At 58.0% G+C, this 10,197-nt stretch overlaps 1 protein-coding gene and 1 long non-coding RNA gene across 3 annotated transcripts in view; one reads left to right on the top strand and one right to left on the bottom strand.

The window, feature by feature from the left end:
- Positions 1-38: 38 nt before the first annotated feature.
- The window catches only part of MYMK (myomaker, myoblast fusion factor), a 21,593-nt gene continuing 11,434 nt past the window's right edge, over positions 39-10,197 (bottom strand). The window contains exons 2-6 of one of the 2 annotated variants that reach the window (XM_019639489.1): positions 6,438-6,552; positions 5,468-5,616; positions 2,843-2,959; positions 1,586-1,768; positions 39-1,419 (exon numbers count right to left, since the gene is read on the bottom strand). In XM_019639489.1, the coding sequence (XP_019495034.1) occupies positions 1,619-1,768; positions 2,843-2,959; positions 5,468-5,616; positions 6,438-6,552 (531 nt within the window). In that variant the 3' untranslated portion in view covers positions 39-1,419; positions 1,586-1,618. Of the gene's footprint in view, positions 1,769-2,842; positions 2,960-5,467; positions 5,617-6,437; positions 6,553-10,197 lie in introns of both variants that reach the window. The other variant, XM_019639479.1, reaches the window with a different exon arrangement.
- On the top strand, positions 2,966-7,224 carry LOC109381137 (uncharacterized). The gene is made up of 3 exons (XR_002123644.1): positions 2,966-3,073; positions 3,737-3,792; positions 6,476-7,224. It is a non-coding gene; the product is annotated as an uncharacterized LOC109381137 (long non-coding RNA).

Consider the following 10,197-nt stretch of genomic DNA (forward strand, 5'->3'; position numbering starts at 1 on the left):
GGATGGGCTGGGAGGATGGGGGAGGGCAGGGGCAGGAAGTAACGGGGGACGGAGGGGATGGGCAGGGGCCAGCCACCTTGCAGATGCCTGTTTCTGGAGCAATGCCCCCTGGGTCCCCTGTATAGCACCAGAGTGTCCCCTTTCCTTACAACCTGGTGCTGTGACATATGAATGTCCCCTTGTGCAGGTGGAAGATGGGGACAGAGGGAAAGACTGTTTCCAGTATGCACCCTCTTTCCAGCTTGCAGCCCCCCACGCCCCACCCCCAGCCAGAGCTGCAGCTGATGGGGGCAGCACCTGCCCACCCCTCCGCGCAGGAGTGCAGAGCCAGGTGGGGGAGGGCCCTGTGATGGGGACACGCCTGGGTGGACGGCCCAAAAGCTGTGGAGTTTCAGCTTCCTCATCTGGAAAACGGGCTTGGCAAGGACCCCGGGCGCCATGTGAGGAGCTGAGTGGGCTGCTTTGTCATTAACAGGTTGTGGGGACAGAAAGCTGCTGCGGCAGGGCCAGGCTGTGGGTGTCCAGACCTGAGATGCGCGGCCTCTGGCCAGTTAGGCAGGCTGACAGATGGGGTGGGGGGCCTGGCAGAGGGATTCACCTGGTCCCCAGCCCCAGGTGCTGGAGCCAGCTTTCTCTCAGTCCTCTCAGGTGTGCAAGAGGTGACTTTGGGACAAATAACAGGCCGCCCCCCACGGTGGGAGTGGATGTGGGTAACTGCATGGTCTGGAAACACAAACAGGCCCCAGGCAGGTGCAGGTAACTTCCTGCCTGACAGATGTGCCTGGATTATTCAGGAAGCCAGGGTGGGATGGACTGTGGGGAGGCTCAGGTTTGTGAGGTGATGTCTGGGAGGCCAGCTCCCGTCACCCCCTGGGGCCCGGTGCAGACAGGCTCTGGACAGGAGCAGGCTTACCTCCCTCTGAGCCCAGTTTTGGGGCCTGTCATCGGCCTCTGCTCAAAGTCCCTGCACCCAGAGCCACCTTCCCACGCTGGGGAACCCTGGGCAGGGCTGAAAGCCGGGGCAGAGTGCTCAGAGGACTGAAACGGGTGCTCACTTGGGCTCCTCGTAAGGTCAATAAAGCAAGGTGATTCTTATTGGTTATTGTCATTGAAACGGATAGATTTAGGGACCCAGCTGGAGAGACGGCCAAGGAGCAGGCAGGCCTGGGCCAGGGACAGAGCTGGCCCTGCTGGCCCTGGCTTCCTCAATGGGCATGCTCAGAGCCTGAGAGCAAAGGACAGCAGTGGTGATGCCAGCTTCCAAAAGAAAACAGGTGGTGCAGGAGGACACAGGACCAGGTGCTGGGCATGACCCCTTTGTGGTGGGGACCGGGCTGGGACTTTTGGGGCTAGGGAGGTGGAGAGGACAGGTGCTGGCTCCAGGACTCTGCAGACATGCCGACCAGCCGTGACCGAGGCCTAGGAGGGGGGAGAAGTGTCTTTTCTTTCCAGCATGGAGCTTAGTAGGTGGGTTCTCAAGGAGCAGTCAACACAGTGGGAGCTTCCCAACCCCCAGGGGCCTCTCAGAATAGGACAGAGTTTCTCCTGGCCACCCTGGGCTGGAGAAAGACAGGAGGACTCTCACCAGGCCTAGGACGGGGTGGGTGGGGGTGCAAAGTCAGATACAGGCGCAGCACAGGGTGCAGCAGTCCAGTTTGGCCGGGGGCCCTGCGCCTCCAGCCTTCTTGTTGACCTTGGGCAGCAGCAGGATGAAGGACATGGCCAGGGCGCAGTGGTAGAAGCTGTGCACATAGGTGTAATCCCAGTCCTGCGGGGGCGGGGCGGGGCGGGGCGGGGCGCGTCAGCCNGGGCCCAGCTGGCTACCTCCAAGATGGCCAATGCCTGTTGGGTGTGATTCCAGCTCTGTGGTCCCAGGCCCTGGGTGGCAGCAGAGGACAGGGAGGACGTTGGGGGAGGTGGTAGAGGTGGCTGCCTTCCGGGCCATGCTGGCTGGCTTCCGGGTGCCAGGTGAGGCCCACCTCACAGGGGCTGGCCCATGTGTGGGGTTCTTTTGAGCTCTACTCTGGACACTTGGCTGTGCAGGGCAGGGCTGGCCATCCCATGGCCCACTGTGCCCCTCCCCCACCCCGTCCCGTCTCCTTCCCAGCCTGCTTCTGTCTTCCACCTTGTTTTCCCACACCCCTCCTCTACTTCCTGCAGACATGTTCCCGTTTTCTGGTTTCCAAGGTCCTCCTCAGACATTCAGAAAGCTCTGGTGGAAAGACAACCTCCTTCTAAAGACCAGGTGTCCATGGCGCCCTTTCCCCAGCCAGGGCCCCACAGGTGACAACGTGTGTGGGTGATGATGGCTAGGGCCACCCCATAGCCGGCAGGGAGCTCTGCCTGGGGAGAGTAGAGGGGACACCTCGTCCTCACTCCCGAAGGACGACGAGGCCTGGCCACAGGAGCTGCCCGACAAAATCCACCCCTTTGTTTATTGGGCACTGACTGTATGCTAGGATCCTCGAGTCGCTGAGGATGCAGCCTGAACCAGGAGCGGCCACGGCTTGGGGAAGACGACTCCAGCCCAACCTGAGAAGCCAAAACGAAGTGCTGGGGCACCTGGAGGCCTTCCTGGAGGAGGTGACCTGGAAGATCATCTGGGGGTGCCAAGCATGTACAGATGGGGGAGCAAAAGAAGCGCTTCAGAGGGCTGAACAGAGCTAAGATGGGGGGCTTGAAGTAATTTCTTTCAGTGACTCTCCGGGGAGCCCGAGCCCTGTGTGAATTACAGGAGAGATGGGGCCAGGAGGCAGCGGCCTGGAGGGCTGCTGGCTGACTTGTGGGGCTCAGTGCAAACTGTGGNGCACCCCTCCCCCCTGCATCCCCCAGACCCGGGTACCTCGAAGAAGAAGCGCAGCATCAGGGCCAGGGCCCCGAAGCAGAGGCCAGGGCCTATCTGCTGGGTGTAGACACTCTTGTCGGGGTACAGACCTTTTTTCTCCTTCATCTTCTGCAGCTGCGGGGACAGTGACGACAAGAAAGCTCTTAGGTCACAGTGCCCGTCTGCAAACAGCCGCCCTGAGCTGGAAGGAGAGCTGGCCCCTGGCACTCGAACCCAGGTCACCCTCAGGTAGGAGATGGGGCTCTGGGAGATGCCCACAGGAGCCCACAGCATGGGTGACAGGGCTGGAGAGCCCTTGGGCCATTTGGCCCCTGGAGGACCCCTCACCTGCCTGTTTGGGATGTAACAAGGCCCCCCCCCCCATTTTTGCTTCCCTCTCCCAGCTAGAGTAGATCCCCAAGGGGACAAGACTCGGCGACTGCTCACGGCTGGGGGGGGGTGGAGCGTGGGGCCTTTCTGCTAGCATGGCCCACAGGGGGGCCCTTGTGGTAGTCTGTGAGAGCCTTTGGTGCTTCAATGGTCAATGGACACCCATGTTATTTACTAGGCAAACTTGACCAGCACGTTACCTGCTACTTCTCAGACATCAATGCTTAAACTTAGCATGAGGCTCAAATAGGTGTGCACGTTTAGAAAGATGGGCTCACATACACCGCAAAGAAGAGGAAGGTGCAGGGGCGTGTCCCGAGAACGCTGCCCCTTGGGGCCAGGGTGTTTCAGAGAGCACGTGTTTCAGATCAAAGTGAGAGCCACACACTGTGCAGCATGGGAGCACCAGCAGCGTGCAGACCCACAGGCTGGCACACACCAAGGCAGGCCCTGGGGAACCTCACACCAGGTCAGGGCAGGTTTCGCCACCGAATGAATTATGAAATGAAGTCTGGTTTTCAGTTTTCTAGAATTTGCCATGGCCAATGACGAATCAGGACCTGCCATGGCGCACACAGGTACCGTGTGGGTGCGGCTATTGTGACCCTGGGTATGGTGCCTGCAGCCCAGGGAGCCCTCATCCGGCCAACCCTGCACCTGCCCAAGGTCGCGCCTGGGCCTGGCCCTGTCACGCACCCCTCTCCACTTCCCCTCCCTGGGCACTGCTGTTCCCAGACCTGGCTCAAGAAGGGATGAGCCTCAGGGAGAAAAATCCACCCTCCTTCCAGGAAACAACTGCCCTTGAAAATCCAAAATAAACTCCACGTTAAATGGTCTAGAAAACACAAGTTGAGCCCCAGATGTAGGGAGCCAGGTAGCTCTCTCAGTTCCTGTGGCCAGATCCACAGCCTGAAGGCCATGGGAGTCCCCATGGCGCTTTGTGGGGACACTGTGAGTGACCGCTTTTCTGGCTAATTAAACTCCAGCCCAGATGGAGAGCTGGCCAAGACCCGCAGGAGCTGCTGCCCTCCCGACCAGAACAAGGAGCCTTTATCCTGCTTCCTGCCGGGGAGTCAGCGCATCGTCTGAGCCCAGAGCTCTCTGTGTTTATGCATTCCAGCATGGTCCTTAACCTGGCCCTTCCTCGGGTCCAGACAAGCCAGACCCAACACACTTCCTCCCTGCTCACAGGCAGCGCAGAGGGGCCTGCTGGGTCAGCCCAGGGCCAGCTTTGCTTCCCTGCGTTGGAGTGGCGTGGGAAAAATGCGCCGTCTCTTCTCTTGCTGTCGGTGTAAACCCTCGACTCCTGGGTGTAGGGAGGAGCGGGGGCTGTTTAGAAAGCTCGCCACCAGAACGTCACTTGCCCTCCCCAGTCCGTGAAATGGGTTGGTGGGCACCTCCTGTACGGCCTGCCCAACCTGACCCCTCTTCCCTTCCAGGCCTGGGCTCTGCTCCCTGCAAGGCTCAGCCCCTGCCCGGCTTCTGGGTCCCAGGAGCCAGCCCTGGGGCCATCTTGCCGCAGCGTCCCTCTTTCGCTTGGGCTCGTGTGAATAGTGGGTTTTGGTCCTTGCAGCCAGGAGCGCTTGGTACAACAGAGGGTGCAGGGAGGCCTGAGGACCACATGTAAAGGGTCTGTGGGTGCCAGGCTCTCAGGTGTCCAGCAAGAGGCCATTAATGTTGGGAACTCCGGCTCAGGCTGCCTCAATATTCGTGAGCAGTTCTATTTTGCTGTCAACCTCATATTACACCCTCCTTTCTCATTAGAGCCAAGCTGAAGGCTCACTTCCTCCAGGAAGTCTTCCCGGATTAACCCAGGCCATTTGCAATTGATATCGCATTTCAAAAGCAGCCATTCTCTTCAATAATAATAATAATTAATAATAATAATAATAATAATAATAATGCCCCCTATTTGTTGGGTACATTAGAAGCCAGGTTCTGTTCCAGTATTTAAGATGCATCATCTCAGTTCATCTTTGAGCCAATTCTATGAGGTGGGTACTGGACTGTTATTGTAACACCCACTTTACGGATATGGAAACTGAGGCAGAGAAGCTCAGTAACTTGGGTTAGGTCCAGAGCTTGTGAGTTAGAGTCATGCTACAAACCGGCATTGTGTGTCTGGGGTGCCTGATGGTCAGTTTCTATGTGATTTCACCGAAGCCGTGTCCAGCCTGCCCACCCAGGAGGAGGGCAGTACATGGAGACCCCAGGTGGGAGGGGTCAGCCAGGGAAGGGGCACACCGTACACACCCACTTAGCCGTGATGATGAGGACGGCTGTGCCGATGGGGCCCGAGTACACCCCGTAGCCCCAGCGGTCATGGTAGATCCGCACAGCAGTGGTCAGGACACCGAACATCACGAAAGTCGACCTCTTGGGTTCGTCAAAGTCAGCCAGGGCTGGAGGGGTTGGGGAGAGAAACCGAGAGAGGTGAGTGGCCACTGCTCCCCCTTAGGGGCCCAAGTGGGCTGGTGTCCCTCTGCTAGCATGCCCCCAAGGCCTGGCCTGCTCATCCAAAGGTCTGAATGCCAGCTGGCACTCAAGGAAAGGCAGGCTGCTGCTTCTCCATGGACAGAGCAGCTTGGATTAATGCTGGTGGGAAGCTGCTTTAATAAACAGGTCAATGTGTGAGGGACTGGGAATGGGTCCCTTCCATGGGGACCATTAGGACCAAGACACGAGAAAGATCGGGGTCCTCCACAGGGCCTGATCAAACAGCAGGAGGCCCCGTGTAGTGGGGACTGTGTCCTGACATTGCCACGAGACAACGGTCAGGGGAAGAAGGTTGCAGAACGACATGGTTGAACGATCCATCTGCCTACAAACCCGGGCTGGAAACTGCGTGAAAATAAGGTCTTGGGGGGTGGGGGTGGGCACGAACACTGAACAGTGAACAAAGCTTTCCCCGGGGAAAGGCAGAGGCCAGGGCTCCTGACTCCTTCCTGGGCTCGCCTCTGCCAGGTTGGTCACAACAAGCCTTTGTTAAATGTTTAATTTTTAAAAGATGCAGAAAACGGGAAAGGGGCATTTAAGAGCTGCATATTCTTTTTTTATAGATTAAGCTCGGCTCTGAGGCCCAGGAGAGGGCGCAGGGTCTCAGGGATGAGGGGTGGGGGTGCCCAGGCAGCGGGCTGGGCTTTTTCCTGGGGTGGGCAGGCATGGACGGTGGGGGAAACGGGGCCCCGTCTGTAGGTCTGGGCGACAAGGGGTGGCCACTCACCCATCAACGAGACCCACATGCTCAGTGCCGTCCCGTAGACGCTGAAGTACTCCAGGATGTCGTGACGGACGAAGCACAGCACTGACAGGCCCGGCCCGTTGCAGGCGTGGTAGAGCTGCCGGAAAACCCACAGACGGTCAACGGCTGGAGAGGACAGTGCTGGAGCCCCAGACCCAGGGCTGGTCCCCGAGCCATGGCCCTGGTGAGCCAGGCCACTCGCTAGCTGCGAGACCTTGGGCCGATGGCTTAATGGCTCCAAGTCTCAGTTCCCCCATCTGAAAAATGCGGGCACTGCTGACTGCTCCCCTCAGAGGCTCTTGTGTACAGGGGCAGGGTGTCACTCAGACAAAGCCCACAGAGGTGGGGAACCTAAGACGTGGCCTACACATCCATTCCCTCCATCCTGGTGCCCTGACAGCAGGCTTCTCTTCATCCTTTCACCAACATGGGATGTGAGCACAGCACCTTTTTTTGGGGTGCCAGTCTGCTCTTCAGGTGCCTGTGGGGCCTTCCCTCGCCCCCCACAATGTACCTCTCTGATGGCTGGGCTACCCCACAGTGGAAGTTCTCAGACCTAAGTGGGCATTAAAACCCCTGGGGGCTTGTGGAGACTCAGGTTGCTGGGGAGCCCACCTTGAGAGTCCCCGACTTAGCAGGTCTGGGTTGGGGTCGGAGATCTGTGTTTTTTTGCAGTTTTCAGGCTGGTGCCAATGCTGCCGGTGGGGAACTCACTTTGAGAACCACAGGTCTACAGCTGTCGGCTTCTGTTTCTTTAAAGTGCAGGAAGGCTGCAAAGACCCATGTGTGTGTTGCATGCAGCACCGGGGGTCGCCCATCTGTGACCCACACTCTCACATTGGTCTCCCCGATATCTAACTTAACAGCAATTTTTTAAAGCAAAATGTATGTATGGAGTCTTTTCAAAGCCGTCGACTTATTTCTAGCCGAAAACAACTCTCTCCTTTCGTGTACACATTTCATCATTTTAAGTAATATTTAATTACATGACATAATTATTTTGACAAGTTCCATGGGCACAAACGAGCTTCGGAGTCAGCACAATGGACTCTTGGTGAGCTTGCTCGGTGGGGGGGAGGAGGCTAGCGTCTGGAGGCGCCAGGAAGGTGTCAGGGGGAGCAGGAGCCCTGGGTCACCTGGTGAGGCGAGCAAGTCGGGGTCGATTTAGAATTCTTCCTGGTTACAACTGTAGGCGACCTAAAGCTCAGGTGTGCCTAGGAGGCATTAATAGAGGTATAGTGTCCCGAACAAAGGAGGAGAGAGATGGCCCTGCCTCACTCTGTCCTGGTCTGGCCTGGGCTGGACTCTGGATGCTGCATCTTTTTGAAGTGACACTGGCACAGACGAGGCTAGAGGAGAGCAACCAGGCAGCAGACATGATTGTGTAGCTAGGGAAAGAGAAGCTTCAGGTGGGGCTTGATCAAGGTGCTCAGCTCTCTCTGGGACAGAGCGGGGAGGAGGACACCCGCTCCCCGTGGGTCTGACCAGCAGAGCCAGGCCCTGTGAGTGACACGAATGTTCTTCTCCCCTCCTGCTCCTTCTAGAACTACATCTCCCTCGTCCCACCGCAGCCTCGCCACCTGCTGTCTCTGTACTCTGGGCCTCTCCTTTGTAGCACAGAGCGCCCTGTATGATCACAGACTTAATCACTGTGACATTCCGGGCAGTGTCTGTGCCCTGCCCCCACCAAGAGCAGGAATAATCTCTGTGTCATCCCGGCCATGACCCCAGCGCCCTGGGTAGAGCTGCCTGACAGTGGAGCCCAGTTCAGTGTCTGCTGTGTGAACGCAGGCTCAGGGCGGCAGGGTTCAGAGCGCTCTGAAGGAGAGCTGGCCTCGCCACCCGGCCCTTGGTTTGTTTCTGGTGGACAGGTGAGGCAGGTGAGATTCAGGGCTGAGATTGGACCAGCCTCCGTGTCTCTGAGGCCTCCGTCCATCTTCCCATTCAGAGGCCAGACCTGGACCAGCGAGGTTGCTAGTGGGGTTGGGGTACGGCTGGGGGCCTGAAGGGAGAGAGCTCAGCCTTGGGGCCTGACCTCATAGGTTCTTGCCCTGTGAGCTCAGGCAAGTGGCTGACGGCTCAGGGCCCCTCTATCAAAAGGGGACAAGGGTACTGGTTCCATGGGGTGGGCCGGGGGGTTCCATGTGACAGAGCACATAGCAAGGTGTCTGGCGCAGAAATGGTGACTGTCATGGGGGGTCCAGGTCAGCACACAGGAGAAGCACGTGAGGCAGACCCTGTGATGGTGCCATGCGAGGCTCCGGGAGAAAGGGGCAGAGTGTGGCTTTGAGACCAAGGACATTTGTCGCAGGAGGCAGCTGCTCCTGCCATTCTGGGTGGGGCAGGGCAGGGCAGGGCGGCCCTCTGAGGGGGGATGGGAGGCAGCTGTGGAACCAGCCCAGCCTAAGCAGGGAGAGGGGGCTGCCGATGCCTGTGGCTTTTAGATCGGGTCTAACAGGAGCCTGGCAAGCAGACTCGACTCCTCTTCCTGACCCTCAGACCGCTGCACCCACGGAGACGCCCCGTAGCCACTCTAGGCCTTCACTTCTCATCTGTCCAGTCGACCTCCTGCCCCTCACCCAAGCTGCGGTCCCGAGAAGAGCAAATGAAAGGCCATTCGGCAAGATGCCTTGGAAAAGCCAAGAGCTCCAAAGCTTACAGTGATACACATGACTCAGCCTTTCTGGGACTGTTTCTCCATCTGTCCAACAAGCTTATCCCAATCCCAGGCTAATGGGGAGCTGAGAAAACTGAATAAGATGGTGTGCGTACAACACCCAGCAAGTCTCCCACCCTGGACACTGACTCGTGGTCAGCGCCACTATGGCCCAGAGGGGAGAGACCTAAACCTTAGGGTGTCCAGCTCCTCAAAGGACCCAGCCTGCACCAGTCCCTGCAGCCCACAGGCACACACAGCTTCTCCCCTTGCGGGCCAGCAGGATGCAGACGTGACACACAGACACGAGCCTGCAAACACATGCGTGTGCTTCCAGACCTCACCGCCTGCACAGGGCTGCCCACACACCCTGTCACTAGCCCTCAGAGGCCCTGCTGCTGGGGAATGTGGCCGGCGCGGGGCGGGAGGCGTGCGGTTTCTCACGGCTCGCACTGCCACACAGAGGAATCTGGGGGATCTGGGGAAATCACCTCCCCAGCACAGGCTTCTCACGGGGAGTTGGGCTGAAATGAAGGATGGGTTTGATGCTTTCGAGAGAGAGGGGCCACTTTGGGAGTCCGGCAGTGAGGGTGGGTGTCGGGGGGACGCAGAGACAGGGAGGCAGGAAGGCACTAAGACATAGATGATGGATGGACAGAAGGTTGATTAGGTAGGTAGCTACATAGATAGATAGGTACTTAGTGGACAGACAGACAGACAGAGGGCAGAGGGACGGATGGAGCCAGAGAGACACATGGAGGGTCAGAAGAATAAAGCGAGAGAAGGACAGGCCAAGAGATTTGGAAAGAGCAAATTCTGCGGGGATGTAATTCCAGAAATCAAGAGAGAACCCGACACAGATGGAGAGAAAGAAAACAAAACAAAACCAGAGATGCAGAGAGAAAACCAATAAGAGAAACCAGGGGAAAGAGACCCACAGGGAGATGGGGTCGGGGAGGCAAAGAGGGAAAAAGATGCTAAAAGATGCTCATCCAGAGACACATACATACAAAGAGAAAGACAGACCCAGAGAGAGAGAGAGAGAGAGAGAGAGAGAGAGAGAGAGAGAGAGAGAGAGAGAGAGAG

The sequence above is a fragment of the Hipposideros armiger genome, unplaced genomic scaffold (genome assembly GCF_001890085.2).
Source record: "Hipposideros armiger isolate ML-2016 unplaced genomic scaffold, ASM189008v1 scaffold_3, whole genome shotgun sequence".
NCBI lineage: Eukaryota > Metazoa > Chordata > Mammalia > Chiroptera > Hipposideridae > Hipposideros > Hipposideros armiger.